Source organism: Thunnus maccoyii, chromosome 7 (genome assembly GCF_910596095.1).
Source record: "Thunnus maccoyii chromosome 7, fThuMac1.1, whole genome shotgun sequence".
Lineage (NCBI taxonomy): Eukaryota > Metazoa > Chordata > Actinopteri > Scombriformes > Scombridae > Thunnus > Thunnus maccoyii.
Window position 1 is genome coordinate 30,750,308 of NC_056539.1, and position 25,370 is coordinate 30,775,677.

General features: G+C 43.4%; 1 protein-coding gene across 2 annotated transcripts; it reads right to left on the bottom strand.

Annotated features, from left to right (window-relative positions):
• On the bottom strand, positions 1 to 25,370 carry igfbp3 (insulin-like growth factor binding protein 3). Of its 2 annotated transcripts, none has more exons than XM_042417469.1 (4): positions 24,073 to 25,366; positions 21,094 to 21,344; positions 14,593 to 14,712; positions 1 to 1,172 (listed from the first exon to the last, which is right to left on the bottom strand). In XM_042417469.1, exons 1-4 carry the CDS (start codon positions 24,437 to 24,439, stop codon positions 1,047 to 1,049), a joined length of 864 nt encoding a protein of 287 aa, XP_042273403.1. In that variant the 5' UTR covers positions 24,440 to 25,366; the 3' UTR covers positions 1 to 1,046. The 2 variants fall into 2 exon arrangements, with proteins under 2 accessions (XP_042273403.1, XP_042273404.1); XM_042417470.1 differs by lacking the exon at positions 1 to 1,172 and adding an exon at positions 8,124 to 9,149 and having other exon boundaries at positions 24,073 to 25,370.

A 25,370-nucleotide genomic window follows, 5' to 3' on the forward strand; every position in this document is an offset into this window, starting at 1 on the left:
TCTTGTAGCTGTTGTGAATCCAAGCTGCAAGCTACAAACTTTTAGAGTATTTGATACTCAGAAGATAGATTTTCAGTGATGTACTCCCTTAACTGAGGACTATGAAGGGTGAAGGGGAGGGGAGGTGTGGAAAGGTCTGTTTTAAGGCACTGTAACTGCACGGTTTTGCCTCCAGTCCTTTCCTCCTGCAGACTGATTGCAGGGTGAAAGAAAGAAGAAAGAAGGCCCTTGACGGCCAACGTGCTGGATAAGAAGTCCAAGCCCTGCCGTCCCATAATCCTTCACTTCAAAATGGACCCTGAGCCAGAGAGCTTTTTTTTTTTTTTTTTTTTTTTTTTTTTTCTGCATTGTTTAATGGAGCAGGGCCTGGGGATGGGTGTTCTAAGCTTAGTGACATACAGTATTTACACAAATAAACACTTTTGGGAAAGCACACTCACACACACACACACACACATCATCTTGCACAGACATGCAGCTGTGCACATGTACGTTATGCAGGACACACATACAGACACACACACAGAGACTCATGATTACACACTCACACACAGACACACATAGAAACAAAGGGTGGTGCGGTTTTTGGGGTCACAGTCACAAACAAGTCCTCTTTAAAGTGAGTGGAAAAGTCCCTCCTTCCTCTCTCTAACAGAATAGTGCAGATGATAGGATTCTCTCTTTCTTCCCCTTCTGTCTCAGCTTTCAGCTTAATTGTTTTTTGTTTGTTTTTTTTCGGTTTTTTTTGTTTTTTTTTTTTTTAAAGAAAGGATAGAGGTTCCCTAAGCACAGGACAGATAGCTGTGATGGACAGGAGGCTCGGCCGGTGCTCCACCTCTTCCCTCTCCCCTCCCCGTGTTCTCTCCCAAAGTCCCTCCCTCTCCCAAAGAAATGGGACCTGAAATCAAAGGTCCAGAGCTCCTTCAAATGTTTACATAAAACTACATGCAAGAGCAAAGGCTCTCTTTCTCTCTCTCTCTCCCCCCCCCCTTTATTCTTTATTCTCGGTCTTCCTCTCTCCGTCCACTTGTCGTCCCTCCATCCTCTCATTTGCTCTCCAGGCTGTAGCACTGCGTCTCACCTCGCTCCCTGCCATCGTAGCCGGGCAAAGGCTGCCCGTATTTGTCCACGCACCAGCAGTATCCCCGCCTCCTGCCTTTGGATGGACGGCACTGCAAAAAGACATGTGGAGAGAAAAGAAAAAAAAAATTTTTGTGGTGCAAAGCTGCTTGTTTGCTTTCACTGGACACATTTGAAGACGAACGTGCGCAGACCTTAACGAGAAGGATTGCACAGATACGTGGCACCAGCAGAGCACGGACAAAACCCGACTAGCTCTGACTTCCATCTTTAGTGTAGAGACAGGAGGCAAACAGGAATGAGAGAGACGAGATAAAGGAAAAGACAGTGAAGTAGTGGAGGACTTATCACTTCGAGACACATAGTGAAAACAGATTAGCGTTTCCAAGGTGAGGCATTACCCTGACACAGCTTTATCAACACCAGCTTCACTGTGCATGTGTGTATTATAATAACACTCTCTTTGTTGGCTTTCAGATTTTGGATGCTTGTCAGGAGGCCAAGTCATGCCTCAGCAGAACTCTAATAAGAGAAACATCTCATCGATCATGGAGAGGAATGCCCTGCTGCCTGGAACTGTCTCAGAGTTTTTATGTGCAGAAACTATCAGAGATAAACACACAGATGATGCAGCTGCTCACCTCGTGAAAGACGATAATACATGTATCAAGATCCAACACGTTCTCACTCCCAACTCGTCACATACCAAAGCTTGGACTCCTTGGTTTTCACTTTTTAATACACCTTTAGCATAATTTTTCAACATGCAGTATCATGGCAGTCACTGTTAAAAAATAATTACGTTTTATGGTGTGACAACGCTGTGGTTGAGGTCTGGTTAGGTTTAGGCACAAGAACCATTTGGTTAGGGTTAGGGAAAGATCATGGTTTGGGTTAAAAACTGTCCCAACCTGCGGTTAAAGAGTGCAGTTGGAAACGGGAAGTGAATGGCGGTCTCCTGCAGCAAAGTCCTGTTTTTGCCATCTATTTATCTAGACATCCACCCAAGCCGCCACCTCCAAATATGGAAATTTGTCACCTTATATAGACGTTATCGGTCTCATGGCATCTATTTCAGACGTTGTGGGAGTTCTATAAAAGTCTATTGGACTACGCTGCACGTTGAAAAATTACGCTGAAGGGGTACCCAGTGTATTCAAAAGTGACGCCGAGGGGTATGTGACGAGTTGGGAGTGAAAACGGGGGCTGCAAAAATCAGAACGGGAGAGCCTCGCTCCGGCATCCACGTGCAACAAGCATGAACAACATGCAAAACTGCCATGGAGTTTGTCCCATCTAGGTTTATTTATGTGCTCCTGACCAGTGGGTGTAAACGATGAAAATGCAGATTATTTTTGATGGAGAGGGGCAGGGAATGAGGAACGCACTGAGTGAGTGAGAGTGAAGGAGTGTGAAGGTAAACATGGAGTTGCTAAAATATTTGCCAAGGCCAGTTGGAGGGTTGCAGGGAAACCAGCGCTGCTATTCTGGGAAACTGGCAGACACTCAAAATCATCTGGAGCTGATTATGGCCCGCGAGTGCACGAAGGGCGCGTGCACGTGTGCACATAAACACACATCGGCAAACATGTAGGCGCACACAAACAAGAGTCGTATGTACTGCGAGTATACATACCCCCCACCTGCTTACACACATGTGCGCTCACACACATGTATGCAGTAATATCAGATGTCCCACAGGGGGCCGGGCTTTGTGGAGTGGCAACTTTATGAGCTCCATTTGGGGTGCGCATGAAACGACACAATCAGGCGGGCCAGGCTAAAACTCTGGCTCAGAATAATCCTCCTACCCATCATCTCCCCGCAGGAAGAGTGGTGACAGACCAGTGAGGTGACCAGTGAGGGCCGAGACACACCTGTCTGTCTCTCTGCCTGTCTGTCAGTATACACTGTAAATACAGCCCATTAATATATTTAAATATATATTTGGCTCTGTACTCCGGCGCACTGGATTATTTTACCAATCACTTTAAGGTCAAAGTGTTTACTCTCATCATTAAAGGACCAACGTGGTTTTGCATGTTTTAGCCCATTTACTACGAACCACTTCTACTGTTCTTCAGTTAATTCTGGGTTCAGCCTAACAAAGACTTGTCTGTAGTGTTAGGCTAGTATTAAAGTGGCTTTAATTGATGTTTTTTTTATAATGACAGTGTGTAATGTGAGAGGTGTCACTCGTAGTGATGAACCTACAGAGAATTATCAGCGACCCTTCAGCTCCTCTCGGCTTTACAGAGTTTTATAGCAACTTTCAGCTCATTGTTTATCTGTCCGGCTGCAACTTTACTGTTTTGGTTCACTCTCAGCGCTCTCATAGCGTCGTTTTATGGCCGCAGCAGACAGCTGTTTTCAGAGAAAAAGCTCTTAAAAACCCACTGTACGCTACCTGCTCAGTCCCAAACGGTAAACAGACACAGTTAGCTGTAGACTAGCTGGTGAACATAGTGGAGCATTTAGCAGCTAAAGAGCCAGATTTTTCCCTCAGGAGTTGATTGAGAGCAAAAACAGAGCTAAAAGAGAGTGAATATTGGACTGACATTCACCAGCCGGACAGAAACATGACTCCGAATGAATGATAACATTGTTCCGTAACCGCTGGATGTGGACATAAGCGACGGTTTGCTAACAAGTTCGACGTGTCAACTTAAAAGTCAATGACAAAAACAAAAAAAAGCAAAGTGAAGAAGAGAAGAGACATTGTTTGTACCACTGCAAAAACTCAAACTCATCGTTTCTACCCAGGCTGTGTAGTGAAAGCAGCACAACAGCGGAGCAGATTGAGTCTTTCATCAGTGTCTACACAGGATGTGTTCAGCCACAGTACTGCTGTGTAGGTCGCAAATACATAATCACTGTAGTTACTTGCATAAAAAGGCCTAAAAAGACTCTTCAGTCTGCAGTTACGTGTGTAAAGCGCAATTGAAATGCAGCCTAGATGAATACAGCTGTAGTGATTAAAATAAAGCCTTAAACACTGTCATTTGATACTCAACCCGATGTGCTACAGAGACAAAATTAGTAGTCAAGGTCTAGCAACAGGGATATGCCAAGCCAGGGAGCTAATGTGGTAAAACTGCTGCTTTTCTGGAGAGTTGACGCGCATTGACACTGGCAAAAAAGGACAGTGGTCTAATCTGACGATTGACCTGAGATGCTACCAGTGTGTGGGCTTGCATGGATCACAACAACCTGCTGCTGGTGGTGTGTGTTGCCCTTCAGAGAAGGTAGTCTGGGGTTGTTAGTTGGGTACACAAAGTGTGTGACTTCAACACCAGAAACCCCACGTTGCATTTTTTTTTTTTTCCAGCAATCAACATTGGTTTCTTTTAACTATGATCACAACCTTTCTCTAACCTCACGCAAGTAGTTTTAGTTGCCTAGACCGGACCAGACCAGACCTTCGACCTAGATACGGCTCGTTTTTGGAACAGTCATATATGGCACTAACTATTTAAAATCCATTTAAATTCCAACCCCCAGGAGTGCAGAGCCAAAACAAAACTCTCCTAATACTTACAGACTGCATTGTGGGCGGCTGTGCAGCGAGAGGCAGACAGACAGTGAGGCAGACAGACAGACAGGCTTTAGAGTGTGACCAGGTGTCTGTTTCCGGCGTAGTCAACATCCACGTGCAGCCTGAGTGCATGATCAAAGGCAGCTTTATAGAGACAGAGGCCTATTAAAATACCTCACCAACAACTACTGCAGCAGTCTGGGGGCAAGTACGCAGCCCAACACGCCCCATTCTCACACACTAACATCATCGAGGGATTCTTTTCGGTGAACTCAGTTTCCCTCCTACCTTCCTCCTCCTCCTCCTCCTCCTTTTCTGTCTCACTCTGTTTTCTGTCTCTCTCTCTCCTCCCTCCATTCCCCCTCACGGTGCCATCGTCTGAGTCTGCGGCCAGCTTCTATTTTAGCCCTGACCCAGCGACGAGACTGCGGAGAGGAGCTTAACATTGTGTTCCTCTCCTCTGGTTAATGATGATAGAGTCCTGTATGTGCCTGGTGTGCATGTGTGTGTGTGTGTGTGTGTGTGTGTGTATATAAGGGAGGGTTGAAAAGCCAAAGGAGAGGCAGAAGGGAGAGGAAGAGCAAAATGTGCATGTGTGCATTCCCCTGTTGCTTGGCTACCTTTGAATTTCCGCTCAGTCTCTCTTTCATCTGTGAACTATTAGCAGTCATCTCAAGTGATCCTTTCTTTACTGCTCCAATCAACACACACACATGCACACACACACATGCACACACACACGCACATGCACAGTAGGACAAAGGTTAAGACAGCCAGACATCCACTAGACTGGATGTCACTTTGCAGTTCCCTAATTAAGACTTAAGGACTAGTAGAAGTAGCATTAAATAAAAGCCGTTACTTTTTTCAGTGTTTGCACTGAGTTTGTGCTTTTTGTTATAATTACATGAGCACTGATTTTCTTTAGAGACAATGCAATCAAGTCTGTCTATTTATTTTCTCATAATCTCTACATTGATAGTGTAAATAACGTCTTACCGTCATCCTGTGAAAACTTAGTTAATGATTTTAACCATTAAATGAAGACAGTGCTTGAAGCAGTCGCACCTTTTAAATGTAAGGACTTTGCTGGTTACTTCAGGGATAAGATAATCAACATCAGCAGAACACGCACACTGCACTTTTACCTATATCTCTCTTTGTACAGGGTGATGTCAAGTTAGAACGTTTTGACCCGGTTGATGCTGAATCTCTCAGGAAAATAGTAACAGAATTGAAGCCCTTCACGTTTTCCCTTGACCCAAATTCCTACCTCCCTTTTTAAAACTATTTTTAATTCTGTATCTGAAGACATCCTTGCCATAATAAATCACTCTCTGCAGCTATGTGTGTGTCTTCCTCACTGATTTTAAAACTGCTTTAGTAAAACCTCTTTAACAGAAAGGAAACCTGGATATTTTAACACCCATACATTTTAGACCCATTGCAAATCTCCCATTTTTAAGAAAAATCTTAGAGAAAATAGTTTTTAATCAGCCAAGTAACCTTTTAAACTCAAACACTAAATTAGAAATGTGTCAATCAGGTTTTAGGACACATCACACAGAGCACAGAAACAGCCATGATAAAAGTAGTGAACAATATCAGAACAAATCTTGACAGCAACAAGCCTTCAGTTCTGATGCTACTTGACCTGAGTGCTGCCTTTGATACTATGAATGACCAGTTTCTTTTAGATAGATTAAGTGAGCATGTTGGTCTAACTGGAATTGTTTATAACTGGTTTACCTCATATCTTTGTGGAATTTTTTGTATCTATAGATGACCACTCTACCTGTGGGGTACCACAAGGATCAATTTTAGGACCGTTACTTTTGCTGCCCCTAGGCAGTGTCATTAGGAGGCAGGACATCTCTTTACACAGCTATGCTGATGACACTCAACTCTATGTTGCTGTGTCTCCTGATGACACCGGGCCGATGGACTCACTTTTGATTGCATTTTAGATATCAAGTCCTAGATGTCACAGAATTTTTTACAGCTCAACCTAGATAAAACAGAGGTACTGATCACCGGTTCTGATATCTATGTTAAACATAGTAACAGTTCCAAAACTTGAGGTGAAGGTATGTAAAAATGCTTCCTGTAAGTCAAAAGCCAGGGCTTCAACCTGCTCTGAACACTTCATTTGCAAAGTCTACTTCCACCTTGTGACAACATCAAATTGTTCATGCATGCCCACAAACTGTAGCGTTCTGTAGCATTCTTTAAGGTTGATCCAGGGGTTGTTCGTGTTGCCCATTTGCATATTTCAGATCTGATTTTGGCTCTATATTTGACATTATGAGTAAAGAATGAGAAAAAGTGGTGAAATACTACTACTACTGTTTGTTTACATAATCTCCCGAAGCTGGCCAAGCAGAGCGGACTCATCAGGAGGCGGGGCCTTAAAGAGACAGGAGCTAAAACGGCCTGTTTCAGACAGAGGCTGAACTGAGGGGCTGCATAAAGGACCAGTATAAGTTAAATAAAGAGTCATTTTAAAACTGCAAATCATGCAAAGATATTCCAGTAGAGCCCCAGAATAAAACTATAGACCTGGAGATGTGCACGATAAGTCCATTAGCCATATTTTGGTGACAATTTGAATGTTTGGAACTAAAGCTCAACTAATACTGGATTTTTGAGGCGGATTCTGATTTTAATATTTCAGAATTTTAAAAATTAGTGGCTTATTTTTTTTTTACATTAATACCTATCATAAACAAAGATTTTGATAAAGATCCTTTACATTTGTTTTGAACAGAATTATGACTAAAATATGTTGTAACTGGGACATTTTACAGTTGAACCAAATGACTGAATTGGGAAAACTTCCTCTGACATTTAGATACTTTTTGTGCGATGAAATTTACTGTATGCATCTTAAGTCCAAGCTGACTTCAGCTGCTCTCCTCAAACTTTTTTGAGCACTTTTAAGTCTAATGAGGTAAGCAGCTTATACTCAAAACATACATTTTTTTTTAAGAGGATTTCCTTTAAGGTGCTCACTGATCCCAGCATCCTGAACCACAAAGTCCAAACCCAGGTTCGGTGCAGACCTTGTGGCCTATAGTCTGAACCTTACAGCCCCCAGCACAGTGGTCCACATGGCTGTCACTAAAAAAGCACATTTCATCCACTTGTAGGGATCACGCACCATTTTTGTGGGGCATTTAGATTAAATTTGGCTATCAGAAATAATAATCAGAAATATTTATATCAGGCAATAGGATTCAACTGACATTGACTCCACCTCGGGGCACCACCCTTAAAAAGGGAAAGGGTAGCTAATTCACTGATCTGATTCAGTCTCATTAAATATGCTAAACTTTCAATTTGGAACCCAACTGACTAACAACCAAAATTACCATATCGATAGCTAGTAAATGTTGAAGGACTGTGGAGTTCTACAGCAAAGAGTTTAGCAATATTTACTGTCGTGCAACATTAAACAGACCAGCAGGTATATTCAAAAGCATTTATTTCAAAAGAAAACAAAAAGTGAGTAAAAACAGATAATATCTAGTCTAACTAATGAGGCTATATACACAGGTGTGTATGTGTGTGTGTGTGAATTGCACTTGGACTCGAAATGGGACTGCATGGCGTGTAAACAAAGAGAAACTACAAAACAATATGGCTGACAAAGGAAAAACTACAAACGAGATGGCACAATCAAAGATGGCCACTGGAGCTGCGGTGTGTGTGAGACAGAGGAAGAAAAAAGTGGAACTCAGACCTGAGTGAGATGACGGTGCTCCGTTGGAACAGAAAACAGTTTGCATGCAAGTCTAACCTGATTGAAACTAACTACAATGAGGGGGAACTACTTCAGAAACTGTGAACAGACATTACAACATTAGGGCTCAATGAATAACATTAAACCAAATCAATACATGTACAATACATTGACGAAATTAAGCAGTTCTGTGATTAGCTGTGCTATGCTATGCTCTATGCTATGTCCAGTTTACCAGTCTTTGAACGGAGAGAGGTGCTTTGGCTTGCTGCTTTGTTGAGCTGGCGATGTTGTCGGTTGTGGGTGAGCCAGGCTGGGGAGGGTTGTGGTTTCGGTGCTGAATGATGCAGAAACTGGTCGCTCCTTTGTTGAGTCCAGCGGGCTGCAGGCTTACGCAGCTCTCTGGTTGTGTACAGGCTGGTCTTGCTGCTGGTTTCTGTGTTGCAGATATCAGATGTGCTTGCTGCGCGGCTTCTGAGTCTTAGCCGCTGGCACTAAATAACTTGAATCAGGTAGGCCCTCGTGTCTTCCTCGCATCAAGAATCGAGTTCTGTGTGTGTCTGCTTTGAGCAGGCCACACGTGAGAGCAGAGAGCTGAGCTGCGTCCTCAGCTGCGGTGAGGAGAGGAGAGTTGTCGCTGCCCCTCCAGCAGCAGTAAGGAGAAAGAGAAAGTAACAAAGGCCAGCTGACCCTTTTAATGACCTGGTGATGTCATGGAGGGTCATAGGTCACACTGACCAATGGTGATTGGAGGAGGGTCCATAAGCGTCAGGTTACAGTTACAGGAAGTGACTGGAGAAGAGGTGTAATTTTTTACATTTCAAAATAAAGTTCAGTTCGTCACACAATGAACATATTCATCTGTGGAGCCCTACACACCTTCACATTCATAATGCTACCTTTATGGGGTGTGTATGCGTGTGTGTTGTGCGTATGAATGCGTGCTCTTGTGATGCCGGTCTTTATAGCTAATAGCAGCGCCGCTGGGCTTCACGGACATTAAAAAGAGCCCGGTCTGACCGCAGGATAAACACAAGCTCATAAAATGCAATGTGTGTGTGTGTGTATAGGGGCGCACGTATATGTATTTGTGTAAAAGAGGGTGCATCTGTGTGTGTGTTTGCAAGTTCATTGGGAGTAGCTGGCCTGCATATTGCTGCAGGATATTGCTTTTTCTAAAAAAAAAAATAGTTTAATGAGGGTCCCAGTGAATTCAACTTCACTTCAAAATAATTTGTGTTTGTTTTAGAAGAATGGAGCCACACAAACATTAAAATAGGAGCCTAAATAATAATTGACATTGAAGTTTGCAACCTACAAGCAACAGATAGTGGTGCAGGGCTGGACTGGACGCGGTGTGATCGATAATAATGAGTGGATGAAAAAAAAAGAGAAGTCCTCTATTGACAGAACAATAAAAAATCAAATCTTTTAGAGGCTGAAAGTTCTTTGTTAAAACATTTAGTAGTTGTCGTGGAGCTTTCAGTTGTATCACACAATCTTCCTGCAGCAGATAGAGTTTGCTCAGTTGTCATGCGGATGTTTGAATTTCCATTTTTCTGAGTCCTTTAAGAGCTTCTTATTCATGTTGGCTTGAAAGTTGAGATTGAAAGTGAACTCCATCTGAAATAAATCATGTGATATGATTCAAAGTTCCCTGTGCAGAGATTTTTTTTTTTGTCAACTGCTGTTTCCATCAAGACTGAACTTTGAACCACAACTTTTAACATGGACAAGAAGTTCTTAAAATACACAGAAAAATGTGAATTTGAACATCAACAATTCCGTGACAACTGATCAGAGGAAAGTCCATGCGGAGAGGAAGACTGTGTGACATGATCAAAAGCTCTAGAACAGCTACCACATTGCCTCGTCCTTAGCCAATATGATTACCAGTTAAGTAATTAAACCAGTTAAACCATTAGCTGAAGCTTCCAAATAATGTTAGAATTTGCCTCTTTTCATGTCTTGTGATGGGACTAAACAGTTTGTGAGACAGAAATCAAGAGATTAATTAAAAAAAACCTCTGGATTTGTATTGAACCTCAATAAATCTTGAGTTCCAACTGAAATGTGTCCTTCGACTCAAGTATCAAAAACTGTCTAGTATTGAAAGTCAGCATCAAATGCTTTGGTAGATGTAGTTAAACCTCTTGTGCAGCTGCTCGTGTTAAGACATTAAACATTGATGCACTGACATTTTGCATATTTTGCAAAATTAAAAAAAGGAATTAGTAGTTTATATTCTCTTTTTTGGTATCAATAAAAGTCAGATATCGTAAAATGTCCAATTATACTCAGCCCTACATTTTATGCAACAGCCAAAAAAATGACTCCATATCCCCCAGAGCAAAGGAACAAGGGGTGAATTAGAAATCCAGGGAGGGAAACAGAACGAGCGAGAGAGACAGAGTGAAAATAGCTGTCTGGGTCCCCGAAGGTTGGCCAGTTATTATAAAGCCATTGTGGTTGGTGTGTACGTTTCCACAGATCCTTCTGAGTCACGCTCAATAAGTCAGCCCTTATGGGCCTGGCACTGGCAGAACCCAGTGGAGGGAGAGAGGGAGGGATAAGGGTATGCAGGCACCTGGCTCGCATCCTTAACCCACTGCCTCTTCCTCCTCCTCTTCCTCTCAATACACACTCTAAACTCTGAAAGAGTACACAGAGAGAGAGAGAGAGACGCAGACACTGTCGTCCCATTCACAACCCTCTGCGGGGTGATTCCTGGCCAAACAAGGAAGGAAAAGCCAGGTGGGCGGAAGGGCAGGATGGACAGAACGATGGAGCGGGCAGGCTGAACAAAAGACGAGTGGATGACTGTATGCAGGACACAATGGGGGTAATGATGAGTGGCTGAAATGAATACGAGGGAGGGAGTGAGAGGAAGAGAGAAAGTGAGAGACGTTGAGGGGTGTAATGAGTGGGTCAGTGTTGGGCATGCATGGCCTCAGCTGGGATACTGAGCCAATTCATATAACTGTTGCTAAAAATAGGTCTCTCTGCAGCCAAGGTAGGGCTAACACCACTCAGACTGCTCCTGGGCCACTCACGTTACCAGCAACATATACACAGAAATACACACACACACACACACACACATGCTTGTGACTACATTTGACCCTTCAAGTCACAATTCACCCCTATCCTTTTAGTATCAAAAATTCACCTCCATCACCAACATCAAAGTTTAATGCTTAAATTAAACTTTTAATACTTAAAATAAAAAAAATTAAGCAATTTCTCCAACCACTCCTCTGATATCCATCTGTACAGCTAATCACATTAACATTGATGCAACATCAAATTCAGTCCTACTCAATGATTTGCAGCATTGCCTGCAAAGGACTTACACAACCAGGGACACTGATTGGATAACTGCATCAGTATAAACAGTATGGCAACATATCTAATTGTTTGCAAAGCTCCTCATCATATCTAAACTTCAACTCAACTTGTGCAGGTTGCAGCTTAACGACCAACCAAAGCAAATGTAGCTGCATGGGATAAATGTAAATAGCTACAAACAGAAGTGGTGATTTAGCCATGTTTTGGTATATATTAAGCATAAAAGTGAGTGTTTGCAACGAAATAAGCATACAGACAAGCAGATGGTGGGGAGCCCAATTATGTTGCAGGAGGGGTTTCAAAAGTTTCTACGAACGTTTTTATATAGTTTCTCTGCTGTAAAATCCTGTCACCGTTGGAATTTGTTTTACTGTAACTGACATTAAATCTGAAACTGACCACACTGTTGTCCCTTTTCAACTGCACAAACTTTTCAAGGAGCCCAGAAAGCTTTTTAGTGCTCCTGCCCCCCAAAAAGTCCTCGTTCTGCAAGTAGAATTTCATAATGTAGTAAGAACCGGCCGGCACTAGTATCGATATTCAGACGAGGGATGCATGCCGTGGACATTTAAACTACAGTTATGTAGCTGAATTCTTGATTATAGTCTAAGAATGAGCAAATAATTTAGCGAGCAGGAGAAGCTAATTGTGTAAATGTACGTAGAATAACCAGAAAAGCATTCAGCAGATCATCAGCACTTTGGTGACATCTTAGACATCTTGCTTTTCTGGCATTTCCAACCTCCCTTTTCTGTCTCCTTAATCAGAACATCAGAACTTAAGAGTAAGACTACAAAGAACAACCTGATGAATGCAAAGTTTACATCTCAAACAAACCTGTTACATTTAATCCATTAACATAACTTTGAGTCTCCTTTTCACTTCTGCATGTCTAACATGATCTGAACTCTGGGTTGTAGATTCATTGTGTGTGAAAATTGCATCTCAAAAAATTCCTTTCCTTTAGTCAAAAAAACCCACAAAGAACAGACAAAGTGGACTTACAGGTCCTGGTTTAGTTCCTGTTGCTCCTTCATTCCTGGAACTACTTGGTGGAACAGGAGTGTTAGTTCCTCGTTTAATTCCTGGTACTATTTAGTGTAAAACGCTTATATGAAAGTTGAAACTAGCAGCTTTTATGAGCCACCTTTCAACAGTGAGCTGAGTATTTTGTTATTCACCTGTTAAACGACACTGTCCCACCCATAGGACGCTTTAGCCTCGGTGGTGCTATTTTCAGGATTAATTATATTCATTCAGACTTTTTTGGTTGTAAAATTCGAACAGTTACCTTTCAAATGAAACTAGAGTTATGACTGTTATCAAAAGGGTTGAAGAACAGTAGCTTTTTTTTTTACTTTGGGTACATTATTTTCAGGCTTGTGCACAAACTGGGGTGTGGTAAGAAGTTAAAAGATTTTGGGTGGAGTATCACTTCAAGATATCAAGACAGCTTGCGTATCATGTGTATGGTTATGCCCTTTTTTCCCCCTGCTCTGTCCTTCACCCCTACCACCTACCCCTAAACCCTCCCTCCTTCCCTCCCTCCCTCCCTCCCTCCCTCCCATCTCCTCCCCCCCTGCTCCCTTCTTTTCACAGTATTGTCAACCTAGACGGTTCACACGGTCTCCTCTTCGCTGTGTTTCCGGTCATAAATCTCTGCAACACACCGTGAAGGCACATCCCCTCGGATGGATTTAACACAACACCCTGCACCCCACTGGCCCTCTGAGAAAAGGGCGACAAGGGCTGGCACACTGCTGCACACACACACACATTTACACACACACACTTAGACCAGGACTGACACTTTCCTGGAAGATATTTTGTTGATGAAATCCAAGAAAAGAACAAGAAAGAGTCTAATTTTAATAAAAGTAACAATGAAACCGCACTTTGGAGACTTTGAGGAAAGAGTAAGGTAAGAATCTGAGAGGATGATTTTATTCTGTGTGTGTGTGTGTGTGTACGTGTGTGTCTGTTATGGCTCAAGTTGGTCTCTGACTCATGGTGCTTGTGGGGCTTTTTTTGGTGACTCATGTGTTTCTCAGAACGGGCTCTCGCTCCGCGGAATCCCTCTGATAAGACTCCCAACCTCAGTAAATGGAATGGTGGCATTTATTTGACATGCTGTGCGTCTCAGCAATGCCCCACAAGTCCTTCCCTCTATCCGCCACCTTCCCTGTCTCGCCAACCCACCCCCCCTCCCCCCTCCATGCCCCTCCTCTCCTCAGATCAGCACGTCACCCAAGGAACCACTGTATGCAAACGAATTTTAGCCTCCTTGTTTTTTTCCCCCCTCATCTTACAAATGAGCAGGCTATGGGTGGCCCAAGTCTGTACCACGGACAAGAAAAACTAAACCAGTGACAGCCTGTTTGTTTTTTTTACCTCACCAACAGCACCCCACACCTACACCCTCACCAAAACTACCGCCATCAAACAAGCGCCATACATACACTCCCCTGCCGCCACATCTACCGTGCCACACACACTCCCAGACCACATTCTTACATCCCTACCCCCCACACTCTCCCACACCACACACCCACAAACACACCTGACCGACTTCATTTCCTGTGAAGCATGAGTCAGACGGCTGCAGTGCATTTACCGGGGTAATACATGGTCATTAGCCATTCTGATAATATAGTGTTGATGTGGCTGTCAAGACAACCTGAGCTGCAAAAAAAAGGGGGATTGTGCATGTGTGGTTGGGTGGGATGAGTCGTTGAGGATTCTTTGGAAGTGTTCAGACATGTGGTGGGTCTTGCTGCATGTCCGCAGGTGTGTGTGTGTGTGTGTGTGTGTGTGTGTGTGTGTGTGTGTGTGTGTGTAAAACAGATAGAGAAAAGAGAAAGATGAAACAGCAGGGAGAGCTATTCACCTGTTTTTTCTTGTAGAAGCCCTTTCTGTCACAGTTGGGTATGCGGAAGCCTCTCGGGTTGAGCACGTTGCTGATTTTAAGACTGTTCAGGATGCTCTCCATCTCCCGCCGGCACGGTCCCTAGCAACACAGCAAACACACCCCAACCACACCAATATTACACACTCAACCTTACACAATCACAGAACATGAAGAACATCAGGCATGTTCATGCAATGTTAGAAGTTTATGGTTCAACAGTCTATAACTGTTAATCTCTTGCACCCTGGATGTCCCATTAACATCCTCATTAGGAAGTTTTTTCAGTATTTGCAAAACAAATCCTTCAAGTGATATGATGCTTAAAGTGAAAGAAATACTCAGAATGAGGTTGGCCATAATTTCTACGGCTGCAACATCACATCACAATGGAATTTTAAATGTCTTGTGTATCAGTTTATGGAAAAGCCCCCAAATTACCACCTGACTTATTTGGTATTTTTGGAAACTTTATGATTTTGAAGTTTTGTAAATTTAAACAATGCTTGTCTAAACAACATTGGGTAGCAGTGATGAATTGACTCTTAGGTCCAGGTTGAAGAGATTAAGTCCCAAAATGAGATGAAAAAAAGTGGTACCCTCCCTTAGAAAATGTTTGACAGCTTGTAATCAACACTGGCGTTGTTTAAATGATAGTAGATAACCTAAAGGTACCATGTGGAGGGTTTGACCACAAATTGCGCTGTTTTGATGATCAAGTCCTAGTATTGTTTGTATCTAATGCTCTGCATCATAAATGTGGAGATGACACATTTCTGCTACTGGCAGGAGAAGACCACCAGCCGATGTAAACAGTGCAGGTTTCAGAACATTTTTAAAAGGCTTTGCAAGTGTTATGAGGTAAAAAAAAGGTACACGACATTTGCCTACAACCTTAAACCCTTCAGTATTGTAAGAGCCAAAGTCATCATAGCATACTTCATTATCATTGATACATGATCATTGTCAACTAATTGTACATTTTTTGCTATTAGTTGCTGATGTTTAGTATACTGTGGGTGTATTACTAGGCCTTTAGTGGTAAAGTGCACCTCCTAGTGTCATAAGTCAGATGTAAAAAGCTGATTAGTCAGCAGTTAGTGAGGGAGGGAGGTTGCCTGACAGTTAGTTTGGCAGGATAGAGCTTTTTTGACCATTAATTTGGAATATTTTGGATTACCTTTCTGTGGAACACAGTTTTTTGGATACATCTTTGGAGTATGATTTTGATCTACAGAAGGATTTTACTTTGTAAAACGCATTTTTGCTGTGTAAAAAAGGATTATTTATGTCTGCTTGGAGAGACAAGTAAAGTCAACTATTCGTCTTACTCTGTGTGGATTTATGAGTAACCCTTCAATTTGAGATGGATGCACAGTAGCTTTATGGTGGTAATGAAACTGCTCCAGAACCAGTATGTCAACGAGATAAAAATTGCGGCAGCGTACATGGACAAGGCATTCCAGTGGCTTGGATAAAGCCAGAGGATGGGAAGTCAGAAGAGCAAACCATCAGGGAACGGTGCAAAAGGAGATGGACTCACAAGAAGCAGCTTTGCAACAGACATTACCTGTACAGAGGAACCTGCAGTTCAGACACCTAAAACCAAGAGTAAAAGTGCTCCTCTCATTGTTGCCTTGTCTAAACCTTGTTTGTTCTGTGAAAAGAATCACACATTGTAAATGTGTCGCTTCATCAGAGACAAACCTCACAAGGACAGAGTTGAGTTTTTGCAGAAGTCTGGGCTTTGTTTCAGCTGTCTAGTCAAAGGACATCTCAGCAAGGACTGTAAAAGAAAAATGTCATGTCAAGTTTGTCTCCAAAGACATCCAAGTCTTCTTCATTCCACAAGACCTCAGGACAGTAGCACAACAGGAGATCCATCAATGATGAGACAGAACCTCAGGTTTTGTCCAGGGCTCTTGCATGAGTGCACAAGGAAAACAGTACATCTACAGGAGCCGGAGGTGGTGGCTGCATCCTCGCCACAGTACCTGTTCAAGTCAAGTCAAATATAAGTCCCAAAATGATTGAGACTTAAGACTTCATGGACCCAGGAAGCTCTGAGCAAAACCCAGGAGACTCAGCAGCACAAATTTTCCCGTTCTCTATTTCTCTGTTTAGCATCAGCAGGTTAGGCAAACCCATTGTTGCGAACCCCCTTCACTTTTCCAGCAGTTGCGGACACAATAACTCTTCTTGATCTTGAGAAGCTGCAGCATTTATGAACTCACACACTGTAGTCTATACTGTATATATACTGCCAGATTGACAACTTACTGCTAACCTTTTCCTCTGCTCCACTCACATTCACCGTCTGCTGATTGCTCTCTCATTCAACCACTTACTTGCTACGCACACACATTATGCACTGCCCTATTCCTTAAAAGGAGTTATGCTACCAAGAGTTTCCCGGGCAACGACGCAGAGGTTAACTCACATTTCGGAACAGCGCTGCACAGAGGCTCCATGGCTCCCATGAGGCAATGTATAACCGGGTCATGGTGCCAGATGAAGATACTGACCTTTTACGTTTTTTATGGTGGCCTCAGGGAGATCTAGAAGAAAGCCTTGAAGAGTACAAGATGGTTGTACATCTTTTTGGAGCCATGTCCTCACCCAGCTGTGCAACGTTTGCACTAAGGAGGACAGCAGAGGACAACCAAAGCAAGTCATCTCCAGAAACAGCAGACACACTGTATTCAAAAATTTCTATGTCGATGACTGCTTGAAGGCTGTGGCAACTGAGAAAGACGCTATCACCATGGTTAAGGAATTAACTGCGTTATGTGCCACTGGAGGGTTTCATTTAATCAAGTGGGCAAGTAACAGTCATGAGCTGTTGGCTTCAATCCCAGAAGAGGAGAGGGCTAAGGAATTCAAGGATTTGGACTTAAATCGTGATGCTTTGCCCATGGAAAGGGCTCTTGGAGTCCAGTGGTGCACAGACACCAATTGTTTCATGTTCACTATCAGTGTGAAAAGTAGACCAATAACAAGGCGTGGACTTCTGTCAGTGGTGAGTTCAATTTATGATCCACTTGGCTTCCTTCCCAAAGACGACTCTACAGCAGATGTGTAAAAAGAAACTTGGATGGGATGAAGATATACCAGAGGACTTTGCAAAAAAATGGAAAAACTGGCTGAAAGAACCTTTCCTACTCTCAGGTTTCTGAATGAAAATGTGTGTCAAACGACCTGTCTTTGGATTCATTGCCTCAGCAAAACTGCATCACTTTTCTGAGGCAAGTGAGCTAGGATATGTAACGGTGTCATATCTCAGGCTTGTAAATGAGGAAGTAAATTCCCATTGTGCTTTCAGTATGGGGAAAAGCACGAGCTGCACCTGTGCAACAGACCACAATACCATGAATGGAACTCACTGTGGCCGTTATAGCTGTATGAATTGACAAAATGAGAGAAAAGAGATGCAACTTGATCTAGTCACAGTTTTGGGCGGACAGCACCATGGTAATGTCATACATTCCAACTGCAACACGGAGATTCAAAACCTTTGTTGCAAACAGAGTGCAATCATGATGAAGAACACAAACCCGTCACAGTTGAGCTATGTCAACACCACACTCAATCCTGCAGACTGTGCATTATGAAGGCTAAAAGCAGAAGACTTCTTGAAGAATGACAAGTGGATTAATGGTCCAGTGTTCTTCCAAAGTCCAGAACAAAAGTGGCTTAAAAGCCCTGATTGTAAAAACATGGAACACGATGATGCTGAGGAAGGCAATAACAGTAAATGCTTCACTGTCAACAGAGTACTGGCTGACCAACCACCCTTCAGTAATGTAGGTGTGGACTACTTTGGACCTATTGAAATAAACAGAGGACGCAGTACTGTGAAAAGATGTGTATTCTTCACTTGTCTAGTAGTCAGGGCTGTGCACATAGAAGTGGCACATTCACTGGACACAGACTCATGCATAGACAGAATACAGAGATTCATGTGTCGAAGAGGGCGAGTTACAGTAATCCATTCAGACAACGTCACTAATTTCATAGGTGCTGAGCGAGTGCTGTGTCAGTCAATTAACTGTGGAAAAAAGGGGATTCAATGGATATTTCACCCACCTAGTGGCTCTCATCATGGTGGAGTCTGGGAGAGGCAAATCCACACTGTAAAAAAGGCGTTTAACTCTGTGCTGAGGCAACAAACACTTGATGATGAAGGCCTCCAAACAGTACTATGTGAGATTGAGGCCATCATTAACGCCAGACCCATCACAACTGCCTCAGATGATCCCAATCACCTCGAGCCATTAACCCCAAACCACTTGTTGTTGATGAAGAAACAACCCCTCTTACCTGCAGGGCTGTTCCAAAGGGCAGATCTGTACACTGGTCAGAGATGGAGGCAGACACACACAGTACACTGCAGACTTGTTCTGGAAGCACTGGACAAGCAACCTCCCACTTATTCAAGAACAAAAGTGGGTGGTAAAAGTGGTTTCAAACCAAAGAAAACCTTGCAACAAACGATGTTGTCCTCATCGTGGATGAGACTGGACCCCACAATTCATGGGTCATGGGCAGAGTCTTAAAATCTATGCCAGATAAAAAGGGTCTTGTCCACAAGGTTCTACTCAAGACAAAGACTAACACACTAGAGAGACTGACAAACTTTGCCTCCTTTATAAGGCAGACGGATAAAAACGGACATTAATGTGAATTTCTTGAGACTATTGTAGGTTTGGCTCGTATGGTTAAATTTGTACTGAATAATTGATATGCTTGCCCCATATGCAATTATAGGACTGGGAATGTAAGAGCCAAAGTTATCATAACATCCTTTATTTTTGTTGATACATGATAATTGTTGACTAATTGTACATGTTTTTGCTGTTAGTTGCTGATGTTTAGTATACTGTGGGTGTATTACTAGACCTTTAGTGGTAAAGTGTGCCTCCTAGTGTCATAACCGAAAAGTCAGATATAAAAAGCTGATTAGTCAGCAGTTAGTGGAGAAGGGAGTTTGCCTTACAGTTAGTTTGGCTCAATACAACTTTTTTGACCATTCATTTGGAATATTTTGGATTACCTTTCTGTGGAATACAGTTTTTTGGATACTCCTTTGGAGTATAACTTTGTTCTATGGAGGGATTTTACTTAAACGCATTCTTGCTGTGTAAAAAGGAGGATTATTCATGTCTGCTGGAAGAGACAAGTAAAGTCAACTATTCTTCTGACTGTGTGGATTTGTGAATAACCCTTCAATTAGATGCAAAAGTGGAAAGTTAAGAAATAGAAACGCGTCAAAACAACAGACACACTAAACAGGCAACCTAATGGCTCAAACTGACATGATAAAAATTGCCACTACAAGTATGGTTCATCTTCTAGCATCTGAAACAACTTTTCTGACAGTGGAATCGGTGGGTGGCTGGGTCCAGCAGTTTTTGTTACTCTCAGAAACAGATAATAAAACCTGCCTACTTTATTGATTGATTCCATTTGTAACATTTGTAAAGACTTTGCCCTTAAGAGATGCTTGGATGACAATGACCGTAGTTTGTTCAAGGCATACTAAGACCTTAAAGATACACATTACGATTTGGTATTAAGCACATAAAACATTGTAAAAAAAACTGTTTGTTTACAATTAAAACTCCATTGAGCACCTCCATGTAGGTGTTTAAACTACAATAACAAGAAATGGTTAAATTCAGTTGGCAGAGGTTCATAAAGACAAAGAACCATCCCATAGTTCAGTGTGCGAACACATTATCATTAACTCTTGTCACTTCAAAAAGAATCATGTCACCAATACCCAAATTTCCTGACCAGACACACATGGGATCGCCCTACACCAGCCCAGAAACCTGTGGAAATAGGGAGGTGGCTGTGTTTTTTAAATGCCAAAACACTGATACAAAACCAGAACTTCTTCAAAGGTAAACACTATACAAAGTATACGTTAGGCCTACCTAGCAAGCTATTTAGCTCGCAATTAAACAAGCAAGTTAACTAGCTGGCTTGTAGTTTTCAGCCACTCATTGCAAGTTTTCTTCTTTTCAGCCTTCGAAATGTCAGTTTTTCGACAGGCTAATAACATCTGTTCCAAACTGTAATTTGTTCCAAGGTAAATATCGTTGAGCAGTTACAAAACACAAGGTAGCCGGAGAGCTGACTAGCTAGCAAAAAACCTAGCCAGCAAAAAGAACTAACGGTTTTCAGCCATTCGGTGACAGACTCTCTTCTTCTAACTGGTTCAAGCAAGGTTGGCAACAAAAATGACAGCATTTGTTATAGATAGCAAGTCAATTATTTGCTTTTATTATTATTTCATGTACAATATTGAACATAAATGTTACTCTTTGGTGTACGAGAGTGAGCTTAAAGCTAATGTTAATTGCAGTCATAGTGGGGTCACAGTCATCAGCTGCCTTTATGAACCTCTGCCATTTCAGCTTCCCCTTACAAATTAGCACCACTGTCACATTTCTTTCATTGCCTCTGGGTGTGACTTACATACTCAGTCTCCCTCTTGCTCTCCAGGGAGAAGTTGTGCATGTCCATATTGGCTCCTCCTGACACTGATTCCACCTTGTAGCTCTGAGTCTTCCTGTTCAGATCTTTCTGGATCAGTTTGTTGTGCAGCGGAGGCCTGGTGTCCATTGACCCCCGACTGTGCCCGCCCTTCACAGTCGCCACGCCAGGCAACACCGGCATCGTTGCGGTCACGTTGGCACAGCCCTCTTCTACCTGATTTCCAGCGTTCTCTGTGTGGGAAAAGAAATTGTCAAAAAGTGTGTCATACTGACAGAGTTGTTTTAGTTTACAGTTCTTATAAAACACGCCTCTGCACTTAATCCAGCAGAGAGAATTCTTGACCGTCTAAAAGAGGCCTGTTTAAAACTTACAAAAAAAAAAGTTAGCCCATTGCCTTGTGGGCTGTTTGGAGCCAGAGATGAAGCCAAGTAATAAACAGAAACATGATGATTTCATGTCCACAAATTTCCACAGTATGCAGACCAAGAGATAGTGTCAATAAGATGAGCTGACTGTAAACAAGACTATCTAAGGAAACTGAGAAGAAAAATGCTGTTTATATGTGTGTATGGTAGGTGGGGAATAGGGGGTTGGGGTTAAAAGAGGAGGAGGTTAGGGCAGTAAGAGGGAAAGCGGAAGATGAGGGAGCAGATATATTAATAGCCCGTGGTGCTGGCAAAGATTCCTGTCAAATCGTTAAACACAGAACGGTGCAGGGACCATCTGACCGAGAGGAAGAGAGGAGGGGGCTCCAAACACTCCTCCCTAATAGAGGAGAGGACCAAACTTCACACCACCACAAGGCCACAGTCTGAGGAGCTAAGTGAGCTCGGAGCACGTCCCCAAGAAGCAGAGGGACGATGGGAACACACATGCAGTGGCTCACACACTCCCAAACACAGTTTTAAACCGTTAACTCAAAGCAGATTTTGTGTTCGAGAGCTGCGGTGAGGGCGGCGGACGGGCATGTAGGGGTGTAGCTCGTGTGGGCAGGCAGGCTGGCAGCCCACCCTTTCTCTGTGACCACCTGATCAATTAGTGACGTGGTGGGGCTCCACAGTCTCCCAGGCTCACCAGAGCTTAGAATAACAACATGGGATGTCAACAGCAGCATTAACTGCAACAACACAGAGTCAAAAGACAGCAGACCCTCTTCAACCTGATACAGCCTCCGTATAAATGTCCATAACCAAGGACAAAAATATTGAGCCCATGTTTAAGATTCCTGCAAGCATATTTTTTAATTGTCAATATAAACTTTTATATAACCTTTCTAGGAAGTCTGGGGCGTTTAAGATAAACACATTACGCAATTTGTTTGTATAATGGCACAGGGGTAAACAGCACAAACTGCGGTGAGGAGAGCTTGTTAATGTCTGGGAGGAGAGGCTGTTCTGGAGCTGGGGACTGATGGTGGTGGAAACCACCGGGCTGCACTTACACACTCTGACCAACAGAGGCGCTTGGGATCATTTCCCACCTTTTTTTTTTTCTATCTCCAGTAGAGGAGATAGGCTACAGTAGAGAAACATGCACTGATATCTGTCTTTCTGCTGTTACTTATTGTGGGCTGTCTCACAGGCCTGAGAAGTCCAAGAAGAGGAATTATTTTGTTCCACGTTGAAATAATAATAGTTTTCTCTTGAATCAGAGGCTGATAACAGTGACAAGGAGACAAGAACAGACAGAGACTCATATCAGCCAATGACAAAGCAAAAAAAGAGTAAAACAGTTTGGGCAAGTTGATGATGGTGGATGCATACCTATGTGCATTTGTGTGTGTATGACAATGTGACTGCTGAGTGCTTGCACACCACACATGAATGTGGCCAAACCAAATAACCAGGAAGAAGAAAACACACACACAGAGGCTCCTGGAGGCCTGACGTCAGCAGTGCCTAAACACACAGCAGTGTGTATTCACATGGAGGTGGCATGTGTGCCATTTCACCAGTGTGAGCAGCATGACTCCATTCACACAAAACATGCATATAAGGTCTCTCAATGTCATACTAGCATGCAGTGAGGAAATGTGCAGTTTGGACTTGATTGATAATATGGCTGTGAGTGTGTGTTGGTTGCTTATAGGGAACTCAGAGAAATGATCCCCCCCCCCCCCCCCCCCCCCCCCCCCCCCTCTGCAACACACCCGAGATGTTTTGGCCCACATCCTGGACCATGAAAGCTGCAGCACATATTTTCATGCTGTGTACAAAAATCCATGAGCTTTACTTGTAGGAAAATAAGGACATTACAGAAGACAAGGACATGGTCTGCGCTCAGCCACTGTATACTTACAGTATGTATGTGGCATTCCTTAAGTATTGGTTTGAGGGAGCCAGGTTGCGTGTATGAGTGTGTGAGGGAGAAAGAGAGAGGAAGCAGTGTTGTCCTTTTTTTAAAAAAAACAAACAATCTGCGAATCTCAAACGACAATCTTATAATTTCTTACATTTTATTTTGCATTTTACGCATGATGGTCCAATGTCGTACGCACAAGAAAAAAGTGGAAGCCTGAGGGGGGAAAGCAACGATTAATTGCTGCGTAAACCTCCAACCCCATAGCTGGTGTTATCCACTCAAACTTTCAGGAGCCTATGGGATTAGTTTTACCCAGACGAACACATCACTGTGCAATGTCAAACCTCCCCTCTAAAACCTCACGGACAGGAATGGTGTTTTCTATTGTGGCACGCTGCATAACAGACCAGGCAATCATTTTGCGCATGTTTCAGTGTGCCTTCTACGTTAAGTAGATCAATCTGAGCATCTTTATCTCATCCGCTATCAATAAAACGCACTTAATTGGGTGTTTTCATGAGCAGGGGACTCCCCAGAACTGGTCAGCACAGAGCAACACCTCATGGGGAGAGCGCCTGTCAAAGCCACCAAATAACAAAAAAAGCAACAAGGTATCAGCAAACCATGAAAAGCGCAAATAAAAGCACCGCTGCCTACCTTGTTTTGCTTGCGTCGGTGTGAGTATGCTGTTTAGTTTTTTGGACGCGGCGCTGGAGCACACTCCCCGTCCCTCCAGCAGAGCTTGCAGGGGTCGGCTCTCCCCCGGCTGGTGCTGGCAGGTCAAGCCGGAGCCGCAGCGCGCCGTGTACACTCCACACGCCTGTCCCTCGCCGAGGGCGCACGTCATGCAGCAGCCGCAGCCGGGCTCCCTCACCCGCTCCGCGCAGTCCTTCGGCAGCGGCTTGCACTGGAGAAGTGCCCCGGCGTCGCACGGCTCGCATCGGACCACCGGCCCCACGGTGTCGGCGAGCCGGGTGAACACAGCCAGCGCGGCGGCGAGACAAAGCACACACAGACCGGGCATTCTGCCGATTAAGCTGGTCACAAAGGGACAGTATGTGAGTTGTCACGTAGGCTTAAGGGGACTCTCTGTGACACAGCGAGCCGGCTAGCCTTCTCCATCTGTATTTTCTTTTACGCGAACTTCTCGTTTTATACAGGCGGAAAAAAGAGCCAACAAGTCACACCCTCCTCCGTATGAATAATGTAAACGGAGAGCCCCGATATGAGGAACCGCTACATCCAGTCTGAGGAGAGAGCAGCTCAAACATTCAACTCTTTTAATCTATTATAACAATTTACTGAGGTCTGTTCATCTGCTGCGCTTTCATGCTCACTCTGTTCTGGAAAAAAAAAAGGCAAAGGTGTTTGTGTCCATCTGGAAATCTGGCCTCTTGTCTCATGACAGGCAAGTAACATGATTCAGATGGCATGCAGCTTGAAAGTGTTGCATTTCTCCTCACTGTTCAGTAAGGTAAATACTTTTCTTGTCACAGATAAGATGCACATCTGCAGATTTCCACCAGAAGAGCTCAGAGAGTACATAAGTTGCACCAGTTGAAGCTTTCTTCTGTTGACTGTTCCCAAACCTCTGGAGGTTTCCACACCACTGGCCACATCCCCTGCTGGCATCAATGGTATGTGAGTGAATGCCATTGGTGATACCCCCCACATGCAATACTGATAAAACATTCCTCTGGGCAGGTGTGTAGGTGGCCTCCATACTAACCCACTAAAACAATAATTTCTTTGCATATAACTTCTGTGTGTGTGCGACCACATGCTCAGTGGTGGGTGCAGCCAAAGAAGTATTGCTTTACTGTTCTGGGTTGTAGAACCTGCAGCGTTCGGTTGCAGTGCGCACATGTCAGTCAGAACACCAGCCACCAGCGAGCACGTGCAGACCAGACTGCATACTTGACCCTTTTGCCCAAATAGTTTCAGAAGCAGTGCTC